Raw genomic sequence first — 25696 nt, forward strand, 5'->3', positions numbered from 1 at the left:
GGTCCACTTTTTCGATGAAATGGCGTTCGATGAAATGTACGGTATCCGGCCCTAGGGCTGAACAATAGCGCAGAACTGTAGCTGAACCGCTGAACCATGTGAATATTTACGCTATGCGTGAAAAACGAACCGAAACCTAGTAACCCAGAGTAGTGACTCAGTCGGGGTTTCAAAATGCTTTCGCGGAAGAGCATTAAAATTTATGCAAACATTTTAGTTTAAAATTAAAATTTATTTATTTAAACACTTGTTACTTTCCGCTAGTCTTTGGCGTCTAAAAATACCCTGGTGTCCTGGCCGCCAAGTTCGCAACCTTGGGTCCCTGTCTCCCTCTCTCCGGCATCTGCAAACGTACGCAAGCGTGATCTATCCTAGCAGCTCGCGTTCAAAAACACGTGGTCGCGGGGATGGGTCGTCCAGGTAATATTGCTTTTGTTTTACCATTTTTGTGTTTTCTAGCGGTAAACAGGCTCCAATTGGATACCTACAAAACATCTATGAAGTATAGAGGCGTGTAGCTTTAAGGAATTCAGGTTGTACGACTGGCTTCACTGCAAGGCACCTTGGTGCCTGCGGCGCGAAACCGTACTTGTTGATCTTTAGCTGCGTTAAGTCCATTTTTGTCACCGAGTCGGACCTTTATCGCCTTTGAAGCGTATTTTCGTCAAGTAAACGTTGTTGCATCAATTACACGTAGAGCGGTACGACGATGTCATGCCGGTGCCATGTGTTTTGGTGGGAGCGTGGTCGGACACCATTTTACCCCCGATAAGTGTTCTCGTCACCGTAACACGCCGACAAGAGCGCGCTTTCTTCTTCGCGAGAGCCAAGTAACAATTCTAGTGCTTATACTATGAAAAGTTAAGCGACTTTTCATAGTGTAGGTCATGACAACGTGAATCTCATCGCTTTTTTTTTTTTTTTTTATCATCATCGTTAGAATTTTTGTGTGGTGGCTATTTTGTAGATGATGTTCCCTTTGGGTTTTGTGTGCACGGTACGACTGGAATGACGGTTGCGATTCAAGCGCTGATGTCCTTGGCGTGCTCATAATGTCAACAAGCCAGACCAGTGCCCATACCTTGTCATCATATGCTTAGCACGGGTACAAGTGCTTTATTCGAATACGCGGACATATAACCGACCGGAGTTTTATAGAAGCGCACGACGACGACGTTTCATACAATTTCACTCTACTGAGCTTGGTAGCATAAGTGTATCTTATCAACTTTGTATCTCTGAGACATTTGAAGTTTTTCTTCTGTCTGTGCTGTCGTTTGCTCGAAAACTAATCACTGTGCTGCTTACATTTTCACCTGTACGGGAACACTTCATAACTTGCAAGCATCACCATTGCTGGGTGCTGACGGTTATGCGGAGCGCAAGGTTGTCTGCTTCTATGCAAGGGTTGCGATGATGTCAGAACTCCGAGCTCTTATTAGTTGATTGAAAAAAAAAAAAAAAGCGTAGACCTCAAGGCATCTAGCATTGAGGTCTACCCGCTATCCTTTCAGTCAAAGCCAATCAGCTCAGCGTCGTTCTGACGTCACTGCAACTCCTGTGCTAGAAGCAGACGACTTTCTCTCTGCGTTTCTATTTAAATTTTTCTTCAAACTACAACTTCTGCAGTGTGAAACAAACACGGAACGCTTGCAGCGCATAAAATACTAGCACGGCCGCGAATGACATCACGTGCAAGTTGTGTATAAAATCTTTGTGTTTCGATCACAAAGAAAACAAACAAACAGCCAACTCATTGAAAAGCTTGGGTCACAGGAACGTTTCTCAGGATGGTAAAATGCAATTGGCAAATAATCGAGTATACCCTCACTACCAAAAATTGCAAACAAATTGTTTTGAGGTAAACTGGCCACCCATTCGATACCTTGGTCGTGTGTGAGCGTGCAAGAGCAGGGTGCTTTTGAGATGCTACGCGGTCTATTTGTGGAAACTGAATTAATCGGAAGGATTTGAGTTTGCGCGCTATGCATGCTAAAACAAATCTGCTTCTATGTGCTTCTTTTCATATCACACCCTCCTATTTCCTTCTGCTTGAGCTTCCATGCACAGAAATGCACTCGCACTACTTCACCTGGTATGTAAAAGCAAAACTTGAGACACAAGTTATTTTCAAAGCAAGTGCAGTTTTGTTTGCAAAGCTAGTGCAGTTTCATTTGCAAAGCTAGTGCAGTTTCATTTGCAAAGCTAGTGCAGTTTTGTTTGCAAAGCTAGTGCTGTTCAGTTTGCAAAGCTAGTGCAGTTCTAGTACAAAACAGATGACAATAGATACCACAGAATTTTTGGATTGGGAGGTGTTCGATTAATTGTCTGGACCCAGATAGAAGACAGGGCTTTATCAAGGAACACACTGGGACTGGCAGTGTTGTTGGTGAATGGATGCCAGCGTTGACATCTGGTCGCATGTAGGGTCCCTTGTTTTCGGGGTTTATTTTTATTCCCCATGGTCTTTGTTTTTCGGTACCAATTTTTAGTGTCAGCCGAAAAAATCTTTGCTTATCGGGGCTCATATTGAGTAAACTAGGACACTGGCATGAGGTTCCCCAACCTTTAGTGAACACACGCATGACTTGAAACTTAAAGGGGTACCCTGGCCGTTTTTTTAGCTACCCAAACAGATTGCATTTTCTGAATGCCCGGACATTAGTCTTCACGGTACTCTATTTATTTTCTCGAAATTCGAACTAGCAATTCAGAAAACCGTAAATGAAGACGGATCTCTGTCAAAAGCAGTCGGAGGAGGGTAGCAGCTTGGCCCACTTCGGCCTTTGTGTTGAGCAGGTGCTGGTCACGTGCGCGGTGCATGCTGCATCGTTCACGTAGGCTGGAGTGGCTACAACAGAGCCCCTCCTCGGGCGACGGGCCCACCCGAACGTTAACGCAGTGTTCGGCTATGGCAGCTGAGTGCTGCGTCATCGTCTCTATGGGTGTATTTCTAAAGTCAGACGCTTGAACTGCAGTGGGTTGAATCTCCTTCCCAATGGCCTGACAGGTCAGGGGAGTTCCTCCCATTGCGATTTTGGCAGAGCCTAGAGAGGAGGTCGCCTCCTCTCCAGTGTTTGCTTCGTTAAAGTGGAAAGAGGTGGGACGAGCTTCTCCTGTAACTCTTAACCTGTCACTAACTATAGTTATAAAAAAATAAAACAAAGCAAACTCGTGAAGCAGACCTCAGTATGTTGTTTTTATTTTAAATAATGCATTGGAAACGTCGCATTTTCTTCAACTAGGCGTGTCAAGTTGTTTTGCCGTGTTTTTATTTCTTGTAATTTTACGAATTATTTAAAGCTAGCATGACACTTGAATTACAGTGGTGTTTTGTCTCATTCAGCAGTGCCTAATACCCTTTGTATATTTGGATTAGCACCAACCTTTTAATATCCTTTAACCCCAGTAACATTTCTTGACAAAGGTGAAGCCAGAAATAGCTATGCTTTGCTTTGGGCATAGTTTCCTTCAAGACTTTCAGACAAGGCCAGAGTTCAATGAAGTGAAGCACTCTGGGTAAGTACCAAGGATTGGGGACAAAAATGAACGAAGACAGTACGAGACAACTTTGAAAACATGTCTAGTCAGTCGTTTTTATTACTTTGTCATTTATTGTCGTAATTTGAGGTTTGTAAATGCCAGGAGGAAGGTACCACTTAGAATTTCTCAAAATGGCAGTTGACTTTTCTAAAAGAATGCAGTCTTAGCACAACATATACTGTCATACCAGGCCACTCTATGGCCTTGTTTTTAAAGCCCTTTAATTCTGGGAAATGACTGGTATGCTGTGTGTGCTCTGCAGTCTACAAAGTCAGTAAGAGCTAGTACCAGGTCTTGCCCCTCACATGTCTATGCAAGCAAAAAGCAATTTTTCTAAGGTGTGAACACATGCTCAAAGCTGCTGAGGGGGTGCAGAACAAACGTCCACGAATGAACCAGGCTAATCTACGGCATCAAAGAAAGTTCAAACGGCCTATTCAGAGTTGCACCTCTTGGAAAGGCAAGCAACTTGCATGACAGCCTTTCGTAAATACTGACAGTTTCCGTTTGTCTTGTGTTCTTGCAGATTTCGCCCCACGTAGTGACCGAGGCGGCAGAGGTGGTTTTGGAGGCCGTGGCCGTGGTGGAGGCTTCGGAGGGGGAGACAGGGGAGGTTTTGGGGGCAGGGGGCGCGGTGGAGGCCGGGGCGGCGGCGGCTTCAGGGGTCGCGGCGGCTTCGGAGGGGACAGAGGAGACGGAGACGGCGGGGGCAGAGGTGAGTGTCGCTGCTTCCTTTCTGACCTGGAATGTAGCCGGGCTCTGCCACACAAACAGCCGAGCTCATTGATTAGTATACTCTTTCTGAACAATACTTGGGTCAGGTAGTGCACTCGGTAGTTTTTGGTTGACCAACAGCTGTAGGTTACTAACTATTCCACCTAACTGGCAGCATGGGCATTTCCAGACAATTGTCTCTGCTTTTGTAGCAAGATAAGGTCAGAAGGCAATTCCATATTGCTTTCCTCCGATTACTAGCAGGTGTGTGAGACTATCTGCAAAAGAGTCGTCGTAATTTGTGTGTGCAAAATCTCTGGCATGTTGTCACGATGCAAATAGTGGGGTGTTCACAATTTGCCAAAGCCTATTAGTTGTGTTGCTCTGTTACCACAAAATCATTAAACTGGTGTCTTCTTGTTCAGCCTAGAAGCCAGGCTGGGTTGTTTCCCCACAGTCTTACTTGCCCTTGATTTCTTTCTCTTGGGAGGCAATCTGTTGTGTAATATTTCTACTGCTACAGCAGCTTTTGCCACACACAAGGGAAAAAGATAAGCGAAATGGGGCAGGTTGCTGGGACAATGTTTGTCGCTACTTTGGTTGAACAAACTTGCACTGTTCCTTTGGTTATTGTGTCAAATTCTTTTCTCACTCTACACCCCTTGTCTTTTCTTATGAATTCTGTTGCAGCTGCCATTTTTGCTTGAAGGGAAACTATAGCAGTTCTGTACTTGAGGAAAAATGCTTAAATTGTCTTCATCTGGCCTCCAGGAGGAAGAATATCAAACTTAAAAAACAGAGTTTAAGCCCCTCCTTCTTGGCTCGTTCGGTGATAGGAGACAATTGCGACATAATATACAGAGATCTCAACATTTCCGCAAGCCTTAGTCGACTAGTCAAAAACACTTCACACATTCTTTCACAAGCAGCACGTGCAAGGCAGTTGAAACCTCCGAGTATGACGTCACATCCAGCTGTTGGTTCTCCGTTTTTTTTTTTCACATCACTTGATATGTTCGGGTCAAATGCTTGGGACGTTCGAATTCGCAAGACAAAAATACGCTTTTCATGAACCTCTCCAGCGTCCCTTTAAAGTCCCATCACGTTTTGACTCATACGGTTCAGTTTTGCAACAAATGCAATTATACAAAAGCTTTGAAGTTTTGCTCGCATTTTATTGCTGCTTTCAACAGCCTCTTAGGCACAAAGAGAGGCCAGCTCACGCAACTACTTCTGGTTGGGCTTACAAACATATGTCTCAAACCTTGTCTGCGTGCAGATTCGTCATTCATGTGAGTTTTAATTGAACCATGCTTCAACGCCATGCCGTCGATCCGTCAGGACGGCCCTTGCATAGATGGAGATATTCTGGAAGGGTGTAGCCACTGGACGCTTTGCGAAGCAGTCGCACTTGCTTCTGCCTGATTATACAAGCAGTCGGTGTGTGCTGATACTCAGTCTCAGTAAATGGAACAGTACTATGTTTCCTGGGCATTAAATACTGCGTCTGGGTTTAACCCATTTGAAACACCCAATCCGACGAGGGCCGTCTAGGCTATCCTTTCACTCGGGGTCTGCGTTTTCGGAACTCCCTTCTGTTAACCTGCGAAGAAGGAATGTTGACGCTTCCCCTCATGACAGCTCAAGGCCATTCGTCCTTCCCTTACGCCGTAGGTTCTCAAAGTGGGTTCCCAAGAACCCGGGGGTACCCCACTGTGCTCCCTAGGGTTACCCAAGCTCCCGAATTTCCCCAACCGTCCCTAAGTGACGTGTTCTTCCGGTTTCATCACAGTTTGAGCAGTTCTGAGCCGTTCAATTTTGTGCCATACACTCCCTAGCGTGCACATTACTGTTAGCAAACTCTCAAGGCCCCTGCACTACTGTACTGTGTCAGTGCCAAGACTGGGGGGGGTTCTCTGGTTCCTCGAGATGTGAGCGTTTCAGAACCCCCGACTTACGCATTGACCGCGAGCGTGCACTTTCTCTGACCTAGAGAGCTGACATACCTGACCTTCACCTTCTCCCTGCAGGCGGCTTTGGCCGTGGCCGGGGTGGCTTCGGGCGAGGCGGAGATCGAGGGGGCCGTGGCGGCTTTGGCGGCAGGGGAGGTGGCGGCTTCAGAGGAGGCCGTGGGGGAGACAGGGGAGGGAGGGGCGGCAGGGGAGGAGGAGGAAGAGGGGGCAGAGGTGAGCACTTCTCCCTTCTCACACTTCTTTGCTGTGTGGCCAGCGTCTGTTCGCCCCTAAGTTGCTTGGGGCAAGCGATCCGATATGGTACCGAACAATTCCGACCATATTACATTAGGGCTTGTTTTTAGAGCTTCGACAAAACAGTTTTATTCGACTGATTTACTCAAAATCTGAACTTGCTCTAAGGGGCGACCAGAGGGCACTTACATTGTTGATATAAATTCCTAGCAGGGTGGAAAAAAATAATTGTGAAAAGATAAAATAAATTAGATTTATTTGATTTAAGGGGCACACCCCCTTGGAGGGTCAACTTTTGATCCCTTGGCTTAACATTAATAAATTTACAGGGTAGGCTGGTGGTCATGCTAGAGGGTGCATAACAAAATTTCAGTCTGTCGGTTAAGTGGAAAAGAAATTAGGGCAACTTCTATCAGCAACACACCTACATTGTTTAGTTAATCTAGTGTTGGAAAACTATCACAATATTCAAGATTTTTATTTGCTAGATATCTAGCAGAATGCCTAGGAGGTGTGGCTATGGAAACTTTTAGTGAAAAGTCGTTTATTTTACCAGTTTTCTCATCTGCGAAATTGGTCAACTTTTTGGTCTTCTGTGTCAACAAAATGTCAGCATTTTTATAAAAGACATCCGTAAAATGACAAAAACATTCCATAGCAGCATTCCTTATTAGATTTCAGTCAGAAAAAGTGAAGAAAGAGCCTTCCCTGTATAGCCATTATCAAACGATAGATTGACTAAATTGGAATTTATACTAAAAAATGGAACGTGGAAAAATGTGTTCAAGTGTTCCAAACCCTACCTTTTCTTTAGCTTCGGTGGACAGAAAATAATTTATAAAAAATTAATTATGCAGTGTAAACTAGTGAAAATGTCTGGGAATACTTTCTAGTATTCCCAGACATTTTCTGCTGTCAATGCTGTAAACAACAAAATTTTCGCGAATTCCCTACAATTCACGAAAAATGCGTCCCGCGAACAATTCAGGCAGTATGTGAATGCTACGAAGGCTACACTCGATTCACGAAAATTAGGACCCAAGAAATAATTTTAAATTTTCAGCTTTGGCTCGATTCGCGAAAATTTGAGCCCGCAGAAATTAAGTCGTTTACAGTATGTAATTTTTCAAAATCTGTGTTTTTTTGCAGAATCTTTTTTTCTGGGTAGTGTCTCCCCTTAGATCAGATTAATTTATTTTAAATCACTGTGGCCACAAAAAAAAAGTAATTCTTTGTAACAATTGCACATATAATTTTTTTTTAATAAAGGGCAAACTATCTAAACAAATGTTTTTGGGAATTATTTGTGTTTAAAAGGTTTGATTTAAATCGTCACAGTAAAACAGGTGTGATTTAAATCATGATTTAAATTTTCTTGATTTTTATTCTCCACCCTGGTTCCAGGTATTATGGTAAGGTTATAACTGTTTGTCAATTATTTTGTGAGGAGCAGAACAGCTCACGACTTATGTTAGTTTTAGAAAACAGGTAACTTTAGTGGCTTTTTTGTACTACTAGTAATTGGCTGAAGTTAGGGTCAGTCAAAAGTCTTTCTTTGCAAGGTCTGCACTTGTGATAATGTCAGGTGCTTGATATTGTTGGAGTATGTTTGGAGAGTGCAGAGAGCAGCAATGAAAGAGCTCCTGCATGGTAATATTTTGCTGCAAAGTGAATCATGATTTGTGTTGTCCTTTTCATCATCTCTCTTCAAGTTTAACATAAATCTAGTGACATCAAAATCCAAATTGAAGCAATGTTATTTGGTCTGTGCTAAACTTAGCTTAGTCAAAATTATGCGCTACAGCTCATCTTTGAACTCCAACACTGTATGCATGTCTTGTGTGCACAAGGTGCTTATATTACTAGAAACCAAAGGTTGCATTGTTGCTTGCGACCATGTGTGCACATATATCTTATACTCTTTCTGAATACAAGATATGCATATTTCAACGATTATGGTGTCTGTTATTGAAGTATCCGACCAACAGTTTATAACAGGCAAGGAAAGTGATGGTGCATTCAGTATGCCTGTATGCAGAGCTTGCACATTGTTTTACGCGGATGTGCTCGCATCCCTTTGAAGTTGCAGAGTTTTACTAGATTATAAATATGCTTTTAATAATTTAATATCCTTTAATAATTTTGGGGTTTGAAAAGGAATGGGATGGAACACGAACAAACTTTCCTGGCCTAATTTATAAAAGAAAACTTTGGCACCTCTGTACCTCCAGATGTGGCAAAAGTTTGCACAACTCGGCTTTCTGTTAACAAACTTTTGACTATCTCTCTTTTTTTCTCGGTCAGGCAGATAGTTTAAAATACGAAGTATGTGAAACTCAACAATGAAGACCGAAAGGGGTGTGCTTGCAGATTGCTTAGATATTTCTATATATTCATCTACACTTCTTGGTAGAAAAGGGGATATTCCTTTGGATCTCAAAATGTGTTCTTATGCCATTTGTGTATTTATTCTCCTTGTAGGAGGCTTCAGGGGAGGCAAGAAAGTTTTCATTGAGCCACACAGGCACGAAGGTGAGACTCGTTTCTGTGCATGTGTGCATACATGTGGCCTTGAGTGAGTATTGAATGTGAAGCATAGTGGCATGTTTTGGTAATGCTCATTCTTCCTCTTTCTCGCAGGTGTGTTCATTGCACGTGGCAAGGAGGACGCACTGGTCACAAAGAACCTTGTAGTGGGAGAGTCCGTGTACGGAGAAAAGAGGGTCTCTGTAGAGGTAACACCGTTTTCCTGATCATTAGAATTGGTGCGGTTGAGAGGGCAGGCTGAATTGAAGCTTTGGGTATTAATGAGACTGTTGGTTTCTTAAATTTTATGGGGTCTGCAAATTTGGAAATTTAAGGGCTGCTAAGAGTCAACATCCCAGTGACCTTTAATGCAAGTGTATGCTTTGTTCTCCCTGATGGGGTCTTTCATGTATGACAGTGATTCTCAAATGGGTGTTTACAAAGGCGATTTTAAGGTCTGGTTGTTAGTTTGGCCAGTAAATTAAAAATCTTGTTTTGTCATACAAAGGGTTCACGCTTTTGGTTCAAGTTTTCTTCTATATACAACAATTTCACGCTAGCTATTAGTTGCTCTCGTCCGTCCTGTCATCGTCATGATCACCCGTGCCCCCCTCCCCTCGCTGCTACGTCACTCCTTGGTGAAAACAATGGGAACAGAAATGAGGGTGAAGGGTGTGAAGGGGCAGGACGAAGTGCTTGGTCCCCTCTCCCCTTCTCTTTCTTTGCCGTTATCGCTACTTGCCAACTTGCCCAACTTCATGTCTTATCACTTCTGTCAGTTGGCAAGGGTTCCCCGAAGCGTGGACAGTTAAGCGCCACTGACGCACAATATCTGAACCGGTGTCTTCCACAACCATTTGTGATGCTTCGTACGACTCCCATGGCATCGCCAGTAATTTTCCTGTGTCGGTAAGCAGGGTTGATCTAGAGCCCTTGGACGTTACTTCTGCTTCAGGAAGGAGAGACCAAGCTGGAGTACAGGGTCTGGAACCCCTTCCGGTCCAAGCTTGCGGCAGCCATCCTGGGCGGTGTGGACAAGATCCACATGCCCCCCGGCTCCAAGGTCCTCTACTTAGGAGCAGCGTCGGGCACGACAGTCTCGCATGTCGCCGACATCGTCGGCCCTGTGAGTCACCCGCTTGGGGTCCCCAACTCTCGACTAGAGCCGGAGAATAGGCCGCATTTTGTTAAGAGACTGGCTTTGTTTTTTCAAAGAGCATCAGTCTGCAGATAAGAGAGGGAATCCGCCATTACCGAGTAGGCCATACGTGCAAGCTGGTGCAGTTGCATTGCTAATGATACGAGAGGATGTTGTTCGTCACGAGCTGGAGAAAGGACGTACTGTGACCTGCTCTGTGCCACGTTACTGCTGTGAAAGAAAGAAAGACGTGCAAATGCGTCTCTCTGTCATCCCTTCAAGAGCCTCAAGGCCTGTGGTGGGAAGGGTCGATGCGCAAAGATGCTTTAATGTCGTTCCTCGGTGTCCTTACTCTCAAATATTGGCACGACGCGGAACGATTTACTGCCCTAATGTTTCTCCATACTTGCAGTCAACTTTCTGCGGAATTTTGGAAGTGAAGAGTACACGTGCTGCCTTCGACGGGCGCTCGAGATGCGTATGCACATGTGTGCCACAGAAAGTTGTCCATGAGTATAGCTTGCACCGTGTCCAAAATGTTCTGCCCTGTCGTGCAGTATTCCTAGCACCTCTTTTGAAGGGTTATGATGCTTTGCTAGTTCCTTGTCTCTTTGGAGTTGGTACATTTTGTAAAGTTTGTGCTGTTTTCTGGAACACTAATTCTCGCTCGGTGCCATCTATGGAAGTATTTCCGCAAATGGCCGTTACCGTTTTGTCCTCGGTTGCTTTGCTCTCTTGGCATTGATTATCTTTGTTTTCCCCTCCAGGAGGGCCTGGTGTACGCGGTGGAGTTCTCTCACAGGTCAGGCCGCGACCTGATTGGTGTGGCTCAGAAGAGAACCAACGTCATCCCCATCATTGAAGATGCTCGTCACCCACACAAGTACAGGATGCTCGTAGGTGTGTATTGGTACCCCAGAATATGAGGGGTTTTGGAAACTTCTTGGCCGAAAGTCCCGAAGAACCCTCTAACCTTCTGTGCACATGCTTCGACGCTGGCATAAATGTGCAAAATGCAGATGTGCTGGCACAAACACGTGTGACCCATAAATCATATGTGCTTTAAATGCTAGCGAAGAAATTTGATGCTCAATAGATTTGTGACATATATTAATGAATAGTTCCGAGCAAACGTCCTATTTCTAAGATGATGCCTTACCCAGCCTCTTGCATTGCCTCTGAAAGACAGTATCTTGTGTGTGCTCTGAATGAAATATGCAAGTTCCTTTCTTGCATGGAAGTTTTTTCTATATTATGTTGTCGTCCCTAAAGAATACACTGCAGGGGCCCTAATCTACACGGTGGGACGAGGCAGGACCAACAGGTGGCTATGTCCTGGTCCTGCTCGTCCCACCATATAAATTAGTGCTCCAGGACACAGTTTGCGTGATCCCAACACAAGTTGTTTTTAACATTTTACCCTTGCATGTTACTGCAAATTTTGCTGGCTAGGTTGGTCTCTCGCATAAGCAGGTTTCTCTCTCTACGCTGTGCTTGCGGGACAACTCTCTGTTGCATTTTGGAAGTGAAGAGTGAACATGCATAGCTTTGATTGGCTATCAATGTGTATGGGTGCCTGTAGCTTTGACTTTGTTGCCTCTAAAAGTCATCCCCAGTCATAGCAACCTTGATTGGCCTCTCAGTGGTGAAAAAAAGAAAAAAGAACTAGCTGTGTCTTGTTTGCTTTAAAGGACACATGCAAAGGAAAAAAACATTTTTTTTAAACGGCTTAGATGGAAAAAGGACGCCATAAAACGATTTTACAACGAAGAAAAAAAATTTTTAGAGCTATATTTACGGCGCAAAACGAATTTGTAGTTGGCGCCCGCGGGCACCGCGGAAAAGTGGTCTGTATTTATCACGTGACTGGTCTTTATTTATCACGTGACTGGTCTTTATTTATCACGTGGTGCTTGCGCTCTTTCGGAAGCTTCCTATGGCCTCTAAAAGTAACTTATTCATCTTTGTTTGAAGTATAACAAAAAACCAAGACGAATAAGTAACTTTTAGAGCCCAAAGGAAACTCCTGAAAAAGGTGAAAAAGCGCAAGCAGACGTGATAGACCTGTGCGCCGGTCAGACGACGGCGGCGGCGCCCCGAAGCAGACGAACTTGTGCGGCGGCGGCGACGGCGGCGTGGAGAAACGCGTTGAAGCGGCGTTCGCACAACGCTCAGCGTGCGGCGGCGACGCAGCGCGGCGGCGCGCGGGCCTACCACGTGACCAGCGGCGGCTCCCGCGAGCGCCAACTACAAATTCGTATAGCGCCGTAAATATAGCTCTAAAAATTTTGTTTCTTCGTTGTAAAATTGTTTTATGACATCCTTTTTCCATCTAAGCTGTCTAAAAAATTTTTTTTTTCCTTAGCATGTGTCCTTTAAGGGAGGACAGTACCCAAAAAGATCAAAATTTAAACCTTTGGCTCAATATGACTTAAATTTACAGTACCGTATTTACTCGCAGAATGAACACACTTTTTTTTCCGAAAAATCGATGCAAAGTTAGGGGGGGCGTTCATTACGCGAAGTAAAATTTTTGCGTCGGTTATTTACTCGCATAATGAACGGACCTTTTATCCTAAAAAATCGAAGTAACTTCTTATCTTTCTGCGCGCGGCGCCCTACCCCATAACCGAACTAAACCGTGCAAAAAAAAAAAAATACTTTTTTTTTCTTAGTTTTTTGGGTTTTTTTTTTTTTTTGTTGCCGCCTTTGCAAGCTGTTTTGTTTGCTTAGGTGTTGCTTAGGCGAGGGCTCTCCGCTTATCTTTCTTATCTCCTTGCGCGCGGCGCGCGACGCACGACCCCCCCCCCCCCCCCCCCCCCCCCCGTAACCAAACTGGGCCATGCAAAGAAAAGAAGAAAAAAAAAGCTCCTTTTTCTTGTTTTTTTTCTCAGTTCCGTGGGTTGTTTTTCTTTTTGTTTCTTTTTGCCGCCTTTCGCAAGCTGTTTCGTTTGCTTAGAGGGCTTCTCCGCTCCTCTTTGTTACCTCCTTGCGCGCGGCGCACGACCCCCATAACCAAACTGCGTTGTGCAAAAAAAGAAAAAAAAAAAAGCTCGTTTATTTTTGTTTTTTTTTTTAGTTCCGTGGATTTCTTTTCTTTCTTTTTGCCGCCTTTCGCAAGCTGTTTCGTTCGCTTAGAGCGCTTCTCTTTCTTACCTCCTTGCGCGGGGCGGCGCGCGAACCCAAAGTCCAGACTGCGCTGTTCAAAAAAAAAGAAAGCTCATCTCGCATGTTTTTTTTTCTTGCTTCCGTTGGATCTTTGCGAATTTTTTTAACGTCTTTTGCAAGGCGTTTTGTTCGACCACGCTGCCCATGCATTCGCGAACTCGCTGACCTCGCTGCACCAGGATAGAAAAGTGCGTTCATTTCGCGCGCATGGGAGGAGGGGGTCAAAATTTTGACCTCCGAGTTGGGGGTGCGTTTATTACGCGAGTGAAAAAAAGTCGAAATTTCGACAGCCGACTTGGGAGGTGCGTTCATTACGCGAGTGCGTTCATTGTGGGAGTAAATACGGTATATATACTGGGAGTTTTGAGGCAGAATGCAATGCAGAGTTTCATCTGTGTACATAAATTGTGAAAGGAATTATGGCTGTTTGTATCAGGAACACACTCACTTTGTTTAGAGACTAATGTAATACACAATTTTTTTTTTCACTAGATATTCTGCAGAATGCCTGGAGACTGCAGATGTGACAATATTTAAAAAAAAAAAGTAATTTATATTATGTTTATTTAGTTTATACTTTATTATAGCTAATTTATATGTTGTTGACAAAATTCTAACATCTTTCTTGAAAGGCATCCACAAAGTAAAAAAAGCAGTGCCACAGTTCCATTGCCCATTAAATTCTAGTTAAGAAAAACAATGAGTGAGCCTTTCCTTTTGTCTCGTTGCAAACAGTAGTTTTCCTAATTTGAAATTTATGCCAAAAAGTGGAACAGAGAAAAACACGTTCAAAGCGCTCAGACCTTTACCTTTTCTTTAGCAACAATGGACTGAAAATAATTTATAAAAAATATGTAGTGTAAACGAGTGAAACTTTGTGGGAATACTCTCTAGATGTTGGATGTACCATGGCATTTTTCAATATCAACTTCTGTTTTTTTTTGTTTTTTTTTAATTTTCTGGGTAGTGTCCTTCTTTAACTGTTGCGCCTAGTAACTGTTGTTCCTGAGAGAGTTTTGTCTTAGCAGTGGGCGTGTCCATTTGCTTGCAGGTGTTCCATGTGTGTTGACATTCTCGAAACGTTTTAGGGGCGAAGCTCTTTAGGGTCTAGCCTTGTCCGGCGTCCATGCTCACATCGATTGCCATCCCATCTGTCTTCTTAAAAAGAAAAAAAATGTTTGCGCAGTCGACAGGATTCAAACCTGTGCAGGGAGACCCCAATGGATTTCTAGTCCATCGCTTTAACCACTCGGCCACGACTGCTGGACGAGTAGGGGGCTCTGAGATGTGGTAGTAACTCAAGAGCTGGGGTTTCTGTCATTGATGCAACGTTGCATGTAGCCGCTCAACGTCTTTACAGGAGAGGGCGCTGCGGTCCAATGCGTATATAATCTCATTAAACTTTGCATGCATTGGCTCAATGTTTATAGATGAGAGGGTGCTGCGGTCAAATGCTCAAATGCGTATATAACCACGTTCCATACCTCAGATTCCCTTTCTGACATGGATGAAAACGAACGAAAGGCTCGGCATGCTGCGGCTCAGCGTCTACGCAGACAAGCACCACCAGAGCTTCGCCCCAATCAACGTCATTCACCACCTGGAGATGCAGTCTTCTTTTTTTTTTTTTTTGAAGAGCTATTTAGGTGCTCATTGGTTGTTATCCGTACTTGCCTGTTAACAGTTCAGTCATTTTTGGATTTACAGTGTCTTCCTTTGATTGATTTTACCATCCTAAAACAAGCGAGCTCTAACACATTGTCTGGTTACTTTGGTTTTCAAACTGTGTCTTCACTTAATCTTCTATTTGCATGGGCTAATTGTGCTGCCCCACTTGTCTCTTTGGCTAGGCATGGTGGACACCGTATTTGCGGACGTCGCGCAGCCCGACCAAGCAAGAATCGTTGCAATCAACGCTCACCACTTCCTCAAGAATGGAGGCCACTTCGTCATTTCCATAAAGGTTTGTGAGGTCGTCACTGGTGGCAAAATGGCAGTGCTTACCTGCCGCATGTTCAAGTGCTGCAACGTTTGTTCTGGTAATACACGGCCTTTGACCTTTTAGAGCGCAGCTCTTAGGCGCCTGTTTCCGGCTTGAGCGACGTGGCCGTCTGCGTAACCGTGAGGTTACGTGAAAATCAGAATTTTCATTGCTCCGAAAAATGATTTTAAAAGACTTGTATCTCTTGTCCCTCGGCCAGCTTCGAACCGGAGCCCTTTCGTTCAGGAGTAGCAGGCAGGATCAGGAGGGAGGAGGAATATACCCTCCCCTCAGCACCCTTCCCTCCTCCTCCTCAAGAGCTGCACTCCAATTCGGCGTTACAAAAAGTTGTAAACAACTTTCTTTTTTTTTTTTTTTTTTTTTTTTTTTTTTTTTTTTTTTTTTTAGAGCACAGCTTTTAGGGGCTTGTTCCCGGCTTGAGCGGCGTCGGCGTAACCAAGGTCGCCCCAAGGTCACACACACACACACACACACACACCCCGCCGAGGTCACGTGACCTCCCCGACGACGTCATTGTCACTGATGACGTTACCGGCATCCGCATCGTCATCAGTGACGTCACTGATGACCTCAACGGCATCCGCATCGTCATCGTCATCAGTGACGTCACTGATGACATCATCGGCATCGTCACGTGACCCCCCCCAGGTCACTCCACCGCCCAGTACCCTTCCCTCCTGCTCCTCAAGAGCTGCGTTCTAATTCGGTGTTACAGGGAGTTGTAAACGGCTTTCACTTTTTTCCTTCTCTTCTAGCCTTTTGACCAGAATGATTTTCTTCGTGATATGTTAATCCTAGCAGTAGTAGTATAGTCTGGTGAGATCGTTCTTATAAAAAACAGATAAATTTGGTAGATTGTCATTCAATAAAAATCCTCTACATGCTTGCTAAGTCGTGGTGTGTCTGAAGCTTTCGTCTTCTGTTAATCCGATGTGCTCAGCACGGTTTCTGAACCGAAAACTTTGGAAAGCCTTTCGTTTTTACTTGTGAGGTGCTTTCGAAATTAGTCAAAGCATGGTGCCTGGAACGCGTCTCCGACGGTTGTGCTTAGTGTGCTATCCCACCCATGTATCGAAAGTGGCCCCGAATTATTAACGAATGCCGTCACAAAAGGCCGAATGTCACGCTGTTGGATGTCCTTATCCTGGTGGGTCGATGTAGAAGTTCTGACAAAAGGCACCAAAGAGGGTGAGTGTTGCCGTCGTCGTTGCGTCCCTGCTTCCGTTGACTGTTGGGCTGGAGAGCAACCTGCAGCAGAATCGGGTGTCCGTGACACCGCCAGACCGCGGCCGGCAACAGCATGACACTTTCGCAAAGTCATGGGGTGGAAGTGAGGGACCACTTTTTAGGATGCGGTACATGCCGGTTGGAGACGCGTTCCAAACACCGTAGCCTGATTACGAATGCAAGCTGAATTCCACACTTTTCAAACATTGCCACTCCGAGCATCTTCACCTTTATTCAACTCTATTTATTTCACCCGAAGAGCCCCTAGCCTGGGACACTGTTTGAGGGAATGTACTCGGTTTGATTGAAGTTGTGCGTCGTGCGCAGGCGAACTGCATTGACTCGACGGCGGAGCCCGAGGCTGTGTTTGCTGGCGAGGTGGAGAAGCTGAAGCAGGAACGCCTCAAGCCTCAGGAACAGATCACCCTGGAGCCTTATGAGAGGGACCACGCCGTTGTCGTGGGGGTCTACAGGTGAGCAGCGCTGCCTTCGCGTCCGAGGTTTCCCCTACCGGTGTTTCTAGTTCTTTTCGCCTCTCTGGATCGGCAGCGCCAACGGCACCCTCAACAACCGAACGCGAGGCGTTTAAAAATAGGGTTCTGATGGGAACGTCTGCTCCATTTCCGTACTCTAGCATTGCTTAAAGTCTCGGGCTTTAGCCCTAGTTAAGGCCACGACGGTTCCCTCGCACAACGTTTGGCCTCTCTCCCTCAGAAGGTCCTCTGACCTGTTGGAAAACAGGTACGGATACCCAACGGGAGATTGGCTAACGCGGCCGCCTCAGTCTCAAGGGCGCCGAAAGGACCCTCGATGCGCACCCTGCCGATCGGCAGGCACACGCTACGCTCTTCGACCACCTGTTCAATCCACACGCACTCTCCTGTGAACTGGGTAGAGCCCATGTAAGAGGGGTGAATCACATCCATTGTGGATGTGATTCACCCCTCTTACACAAAGCACTTTGCGCTGCCTGCTGTTCACCCTCAGGTTGCGCAAATATGGCTCTAGTAACCGGAGGTTCTGTTTGCCATCATTTATGTAGGCGAAGACCACCTTGGGCTCTCTGTATCTGGCTGCGACATGACCGGGCTTTTGGCAGTTATAGCATGTTAGGGGCCGGCGAGCCTCGAACAACTTCTTTTTCTCGTGATCCTCCCTTCTATCGGCGCCGGCGCCAGCCTCGCCTTTCATCCGCTCTCGTTCCTTCCAGTTTTTGCCCTCCACCCTTTTTGGCCGCCCGTCACTCGAAAAGCGTCCCCCTGGCCACCTCCCGTCGTCCCTTCTGCCAGGCAGGAACGCTTTCTCGTCTAAGGCATGGCGAGTCGCAAACACTTCTGCCAGCTCCGTGGCTCTCCGAGCAGTCCTTGCGTCTGGCTTGTCCTGAACCCAAAAGCGGGTCTCCTCAGGAATGCGACGCAAAAACTGCTCTAGGAAAATTCACTCCACTACTTTATTTTTATTGTGGTCCCCGTGCGCGTCTATGCCTTTGAGCCATTCCACTAGATTTGCTCTCAAATTGTAGAAAAACTCCGGGCATGACTTGTTCGGCTTGTTCTCAGTACTACGAAAACGCTGCCGAAAGTTCTCAGCGGAAAGACAATACTTGCTAAGGAGGCTTGTTTTGATTTTTCCATAGTCCTCCTACTCGTCTTTCGTGAGCCTTGCGACCACGGCCACCGCCGAGCAAGGAAGAAGCGTTAAGAGGCACTGCGGCCAGGTTTGCCTAGCGAACCCGACCTTTTTGCAAGTGCGCTCGAAATTTACTGGGAACAAACCAACGTGCTCTCCAATCTTAAAAGGCTGCATTAAGTTCTTCATCTTAAATGGTTTGCCTTCTCCTGTGCTGGATGCCGGACTGCTTTCCTGATCGCCCCTTGACTTCACTAGCTCGAGTTCAAACCTCTTCATCTCGAGCTCCTGCTCTTGGCGTTTCAATTCCGCCGCAACTTGAGTCTGTAGCTCTGCTCCTGTTCTTGGCGTTTCAAATCCGCCTCTTGCGACGTGAGTCAGTCGCTCCGCTCCTGTTCCTCTAGGTCCCTTTTTTCTTTGTTTATTCTCTGCACTTCCTCCCAACACCCGGATAACTCGGCCCCATCTGCCCCAATCTCAAGAATTACCGTTAATGAGCGGCTTTCTTTTTACTCCCCTGATATTCACACCAAACTCCTCGCAGATATGTATCAATTCTGGCTTACGCAGCGAATTCCAAGCACTGGCTAAATCCCAAAACTACTTTTGTGACGTGCAACAACTGCTGCGTCACAGATAGCCACAAAACAAAACACCCGCTTTACACTATGAAGCCCCGAAGGTAAAGCCTGGTGAGTACTCAAAGGGAAAAGCCAGACACTTGCCCACAACTGCGATCAATGGTCTGCATGGAGTCAATCCCGTCGCTGCCAACCAGTTGTTGCGTTTGGGAGGCGACGATCTCGGGTACAGAACCAAGAGTCGGGGCTGTGGGCTCGCTGCTAGCATGGCCCCGAGGAATCAGGTCTGGAGTGGGGCTACTGAAGTATTACTTTTACGTACAGTGAATATAGAGGTAGCATGGTTGACTGGTTAATCGGCAGTCGGTGACTTCAGGCTCCCTGACCCCATGTTATAAGCCCTCAGAGGGTGAGAAGCCCTTTGAGAGAGAGGAGCCTTCCCCGGTGTTCAAGTGTTCACGAGGTGTCTGAAGTGCGGGGGCGGCTGATGTGATTTCCGGGTGTTCTTTCAGCGTGGAGCAGATGATGCAATACCTCCACATTTCTTCCCCGCTCCGGTGGTTGATGTGAGGAGTCAACTCCCGCTCAAACCCAACACCGGCAGACCCACACACACACAGGCATGCACACGCACACCGGTGTTTCTCCTTGCGAGGGCCGGCGATCCCAGATGGTCTCGTTGCCTCCGGAAGATGCTCTTTTTGAGTTTAGAGCCCCCAGCAAAGGCCGTCACAACAGCACATAGCTTCCACCACACTGTCAGCTTGAAAGTGGATGGAATATTGGAGTATGCTACCTTTTGGTGTTTTTACATTGACAGGAAGGTACCCCTAAAATCAGGGTTCACTATCTTGGGAGGGTGGGGTTGATCTTTGGATATTACGGTAGCTGTCTGAGATTTAATTTTTTGCTTGCCAAACCTCTTTAATCATATACTTATTTCAGCGTGTTCCACAAAGTGCCACGGCTGGTGGACATATGTTTGTGGATTTGTTTTTGCCTCTGAGGAAAGGATAAATATAAAAATAATTATTTTCGTGTGCACCAAAATTGTTTTGGTCGAAATTACAATGTAGTGCTTTGGGCTGCTTTGGCATTTATTTTGACGAGATACATGTCACGGGATTGGCACTCTGACTGTCTTGTGGTCCTGTTGTGTAAGCATGTGGACGAGAACAAGACCATTCCTTCTCAAGCCCAGACAAAGAGTGCCCTTTACTTTGTCGTCTTCTAGCAGCCTCCCACTCGTGGCGCGCAATAACACACGTAACTGACTTGCTGAACACCTCTCCCTTTTGGTCGGTTGGTGGATGGTATTACAAGTTCAATCTATTCACCGGCTTTACTATCCATCCACTTCTAGCGATAGTCGGACCTTGTTGCCCACTAGAAGGAGCTGCTGGTAGCTCTGGTAGAGGCTGTACCCTGTCACTGGTAGCCGTAACCAGGGTTGTGCGAATATTCGAAATTTCGAATAGTAGTTCCGAATAATGCACTACAGTTAAACCTCGATGTAACGAAGTCGGTAAAATTCGCAATTTACTTCGTTACATTGAAATTTCGCTAAACCGAAATTTGGCTTTAGCATGCAAAAAAAAAAAAAAAATTCCGAAACATTTTACGGGTATGAAAACTCACCGAAAATGACATTTATTTTGGGGCAAAGTAGTCCGCGAGTTTTGCTTGCGCAGTAGCAACAGTAGCAGCGGCGTCATCCGGCGTTCGAGCGCTTGCACGGCATCGTGCTGGTCGTGCGACGCCGTGCACCTCCTCAGTACGTCCATTGCGTCGAGCACTTCCCGAGTGCTCGTGATCTCAGCACTTTCTTCAGGATGGCGTCTAAAACGTTCGCTTTCTCATCCAAAAAAAGAACTTTACGTTTCCTTATGGCAGCAAGCACGTAAGTGAACTGCCCGGTTAAAAAATAAAGCTGTTTAGTTTAGGCGGTGCCAATGTTTCCAACCTACACAGCACTCTTGATGCTCTTGACCGCACTAGAGTGCCTTCATACACACGCGCGCTTTTGCTTGAGTGGTGACATCTCAGCCATTTTTCCGCCCAATGTTTTTTTTTTGTGCATTTTGAAGTGCGCGCAATCTGGTGTCACTCAGCTCGAGCGCGTAGCTTTGGCTCATGCATAGACGCCATTTTACCACCCAAGGCACGCAATGAGTGCGCGAGAGCGTCACGCGCTGGCACATTCAGGGCAACAATGGATGTCTTCACCCTGAGACAGACAGACATGTAGGCACCCTAGACCGCACAGTTTACTTGCCCCCTTGCGCCCACAGTGTGCTTGCGCCTTTGCTTTACATCACGGTCGCAAGACGATAATCGGTCTTCTCGGTCTTCTCCTAGATGGCACTGCCCGTGCGGTCGCGCCCTCACGTCGCTCCCCCGCTGAAGTTGGCTCCCGCGCTACCCGCGGTACAGTGGACTATGATGATCAGTGAATGTCAGTGGTGATGCTGTTATGCCGTGTAAACTTTTTGCTCGGCATTTTCTGGCCAGCCCCGCAGAATCCGCTTTGCCGCATGCCTCGCCGGCGCTACCGGCGCCGCATCCTCGGGCAGCCTATAAAGGAACGTTGGAAGGCCTGTCCCCGTGAAGTAACCTTTCAAAGCGCTCGCGTTTGCGCATAATTTTTTTTTTAACCACAATTTTTTTTTGCGAAGTTGTTTTTTAGAGTCTATTTATTTATTGCCTTCTATGGCAATGGCGCTTCGTTATATTGAAATAGCAGCAAAATGGACTTCGTTATATAGAGACTAAAAATACATGGGGTCTATGGGCAAAAAATTATGAAAAATAAAATACCTCGTTAAATCGAGGATTTCGTTACATTGAAGTTCGTTATATCGAGGTTCGACTGTATTCGATATTCGCTTCGAGAAGAACTGCACTATTCGCATTTTTCGAAGTGTTGATTGCGGCGGATTAGGCCTGCTGAGTGCGCTTCTTACCAAGAACCGGTGCGCTGCGGAGCAGCAATACCCGCGAAAGCGAGCTCCGTGGGTGTTGCTTCTCTGCATTACATTGGTGCTCGGTAAGAAGCGCACTCAACGGGGTAGCCCGCCGCAATAAACACTTGGAAAAGTAGGAATATCGTAATCGTGTGCTTGGAGGAAAAGCACACATTCAAAGCGGGATGGTGCACCCGTGCCAACTGTATTTGAAAATAAATGGAAACTTAGTGAATCTGTATATCTACATTGTAGTAAAAATTTCAAAATTAAACTGTTAAGCAAGAGTGCACTATGTTAGGCAGAGAGGCCCTTGCAAGCTGCGTTCACCATGCACGATTCATCCTTTTTTAACTTGAGATTAAATAATGAATATTTTATAGAGCAAGATTTGTAAATTCACTCAATTGGGTATAGTTGGCCATCTTTATAGGATTCATTTTATGTCAAATCCGTCGTTTACTTGCCATCCCAAGACACCAGACCTTCTGAGGTCACAGTTCATAAATATAGATAGATTAAACTTAGCTTATAAATGGACAAGTGGAACAACCTTCACTCACTTGGCTGGGTTTTCATCTGAGCATTATGCAGTGGTAGTAAAAGCAACTATAAAAGCGCCAAAAAAAAACAAGGACGAGGAAGTAGACAGACAAGAGCGCTCTGTCTGCTTCCTTGTCCTTGTTTTTTTTTTTTTGGCACTTTTTTAGATAATAATGGACCAACTGGTCCAAATCGCTATCTTAGGGGTAGTGAAAGGCGTGGAAAAACTATTCAATATTCGAATCGAAAATATTCAACCAAAACCACTAATCGCTTCGAATTCGCTTCAAACTCAAAATCCGCTATTCGCACAAGACTAGCCGTAACCCCAGAAAAGGCTGGAGTTGATGGTACCAGATGGAATCTGTTGAGCCTTACAATCCCACGGTCCTTTTTTGATCGGGTAGGGACGAGGTGGACCTGCTTGAGACTGCACCGTTCCACTTGCCCTTAGGTCAATTATCCAGACGCGTTGTCCACTTTGCAGAGGTTCCAACGGACGTGCTGCATGTCTCGTGTCGAAGTTATGTTTCTGTTTCTCCTTGATTTCTTCCTCCCACTTCCGTAGTTTTGGAGATTTGGAAGTAACAGGTTTTAACAAAGAAGGAACAATTGGGACAGATGTGCGAATTCTTCGGCCCATTAGAAGTTCAGCTGGGCTAAACCTTTTTTGCAAGGAGGGTCACACAGTACGATTTTAATGCACCGTATGCACCATCCATCTTCCAGCTCCTCTTGATGATATTTACTCCAGCTTCCACAAAACTGTTGCTCTGTGGAAGCATTGGACTGGAAGTTTTGTGAACAAAACCCCATTCTTTGGAGAACTTGGAGAACTCGGATCCAAGGAATCTCGAACTGTGGTCCGTTGTCGCTGCATACGGTCTCTGGCGTCCTATGTGGTCGACGACAGAAACAGCTGACAAGCTGGCCAAGGGGGCAACTTCGGGGTATCTGGAGTAATAATTCGTCACTAGCAAGTACCACTTTTTTTCAAGTAGAAAAGGTCTTTGGCTACTTGCTGCCAAGGCCATTCAGGAAACGGAGTTGGTGTCAAAGACTCTCGGCGGTTGATTGTTTTCTGAATGCTCTGTGTGCACCCTTTTACCAGTTCTTCTATCTGCTTAGACAAGCCTGGCCACCACACAGATTCACGGGCATGTGCTCTGCATTTAGCGATGCTTTGGTGATCCTGTAGAATGCTGTTCAAGACTTGGTCTTTCATTGCCTTAGGAATGATTATCCTTGACCCCCTCATTAGAAGGCAGTCTTCCACTGCTATGCCACTTCTGTGCTGCCGGTAGGCACTGCACTCCTGGTCTAACGCTTTCTTGGCTGGCCAGCCCTCTGTACGGAAGTGCATTAGAAATTGACATGTTGCATCAGTGTTACTGAAAGATTTGCAGTAAGACCTTGCACGTATGCTGATATCTCGTCCTCCATCTCCTTGTCTAGTGTATGTTCCAGGGGATTTCTGGAGAGGAAGTCAGCTGCCACCAGGTCTTTTCCGGGAATGTGTATGATGTCATAAGAAAACCTCATCATCCAGAATTTCATTTGCTGTTGTCTTGGTGTGATGTCTTCCAAGGTTTTGGACGAAAATATTTCGTCCAAACCCTCTTTCGATCTGGATTTGTGCAGACCGAGATAGGGTATGTGGTCTATCTCGATCTGGGGGATTTTCAACCTGATTATGAGGTCTCGAAACTTTTCGCACCCCCAGACCAACGCCTGTCCTTCCTTTTCGATCTGGGCGTATCGTTTTTTCGTTTCGCTGAGTGTTCTCAACACGTACACCGCTGGCCTGTAGATCCCAATCTCTTGCTTCTGGCGCAGTACTGTGCGGGCGCCAAAAGAAGAGGTGTCTGTCAACAATGTGGTTGATTTTCTTGGGTCAAACAGAACGAGTGGCGGGTCTGATGTCAGCTTTAGCTTTTCAGAAGCCGTCTGTTATTCGTGGTTCCAGGCCCATTGATGTTTGGAACTCAGTAATGCGACCAGCTGGTGTAACTCTTGGGCCGAACTCGGAAAAAAAATTTCCTAGGTGATTAACCATTCCAAGGAAGCTCTTCCGCTCTGTGATGCAAGTGTGGGAGCTTTCATCTTCACGGTGGCTTCTACCTTCTCTTGATCTGGACAAACCTCTTCTTGGTTGATGGCATGTACAAGAAACTTTACCTTAGTTTCTGTGACCCTACGTTCAGTTTCGTTCAAGGTAATTGCTGCCTGCCTGAGTCAAGAGAGGACGTCTCGCAGGTTTCTGTCGTGTTCTGCTTTTGTGGGTCCATAGACAAGGATGTCGTCCATGTTGCAGACTTGTCCTTTGATTTCGCTCAGAAGCTGGCTCATCTTCTGGAGGAACTTTGGAGCAGATGTAATACCGAAGGGAAGTTGCTTAAACTTAAAGTTTCCAAACAAATGATGTGATGAAGGGGTGGTCAGAATCTGAGACTTGAGCAGACTCAAACTGCCAGAATCCAAAATTTGCATTGATTTTTGAGAAGAACTTTGCATTCCCAAGTTGTCCCAGTTGTTTTACAAACTTTGTTCCGCTCTATGAAGTCAACGCAAATTCTGTAGCTTCCATTCAACTTTGTCACGACTACCATTGCTGAGCATTAGTGTGGGCTCGTCCACACTTTCGATCACGCCCAAGGTGACCATACTGTCGAGCTTACTAAATAGGTCCTGCCAAAATAAATGTATCAATCGCCCTAAACTTTAGAATTGTTATTTCCACGAGAAACAACTTTAATGACACCTATTCATTAGAATAAAATGTTCCATGCATATCATTCTTGACCTAGGTAATTACAAATGGTGGGATTTTAGAAATGTATGTATGCAATTGGACTATGTCCTTGTGGAAAGTTGCAGCGCACACTGCACGCGGTCAACGAGGTGGTTTATGATGCCCAGTAAATCAGTGGCATCACTAGTTAATCGCCTCTTCGATGCGTAGAATAGAGGGTTTTGAAAATGGTTGTGCAAATGGCTTGCCGGTTGACACCCCAGATGGCGCTAGTATACAAGGCAGACGCTTCATTATGAAATTATAGTTAGGCAGCTAAGGTTTCTTTCCTTGCCATCATTTATTGCTTTCTTATTCGTTCCGTTATGTGTTCGCTTTTTTTTAACATGCTTATACTGTTCTTTATTTTCAGACCACCCAAGAAGTCCGAAGGTTGAGGTCCGGGCACAGCGCAAGATTTGTTTTTATCTCATCACCTTCGTTTTTTTGTGTATACATCTATGACTTTGAAGGGCTCGGCTCATGTAACTTCTTGTAATAAAACAATTCTGGTCTAGGTTGTGCTTTCATTTTTTTTTTTTAATCTTTTTCGTTTGTTATGAAAACGTTCATTTCACGCGAAGTCGGAAGCTCCGGAAATGAGTTGTGTACTGCTCGCTTACACAAGCTTGTGAACTCGTGGTTTCGTATATAATATTGTGGA

The 25696-nt window shown here is 45.6% G+C and overlaps 1 protein-coding gene across 1 annotated transcript; it reads left to right on the forward strand.

Annotated features, from left to right (window-relative positions):
• Positions 1-314: 314 nt before the first annotated feature.
• Positions 315-25549, forward strand: LOC115322203 (rRNA 2'-O-methyltransferase fibrillarin). The gene is made up of 10 exons (XM_040208215.3): positions 315-420; positions 4070-4258; positions 6288-6443; positions 8946-8996; positions 9105-9199; positions 9946-10116; positions 10896-11028; positions 15147-15259; positions 16853-16998; positions 25406-25549. Exons 1-10 carry the CDS (start codon positions 408-410, stop codon positions 25428-25430), a joined length of 1092 nt encoding a protein of 363 aa, XP_040064149.1. The 5' UTR covers positions 315-407; the 3' UTR covers positions 25431-25549.
• Positions 25550-25696: the final 147 nt, after the last annotated feature.

This window comes from Ixodes scapularis, unplaced genomic scaffold (genome assembly GCF_016920785.2).
Source record: "Ixodes scapularis isolate PalLabHiFi unplaced genomic scaffold, ASM1692078v2 PGA_scaffold0__279_contigs__length_252992795, whole genome shotgun sequence".
NCBI lineage: Eukaryota > Metazoa > Arthropoda > Arachnida > Ixodida > Ixodidae > Ixodes > Ixodes scapularis.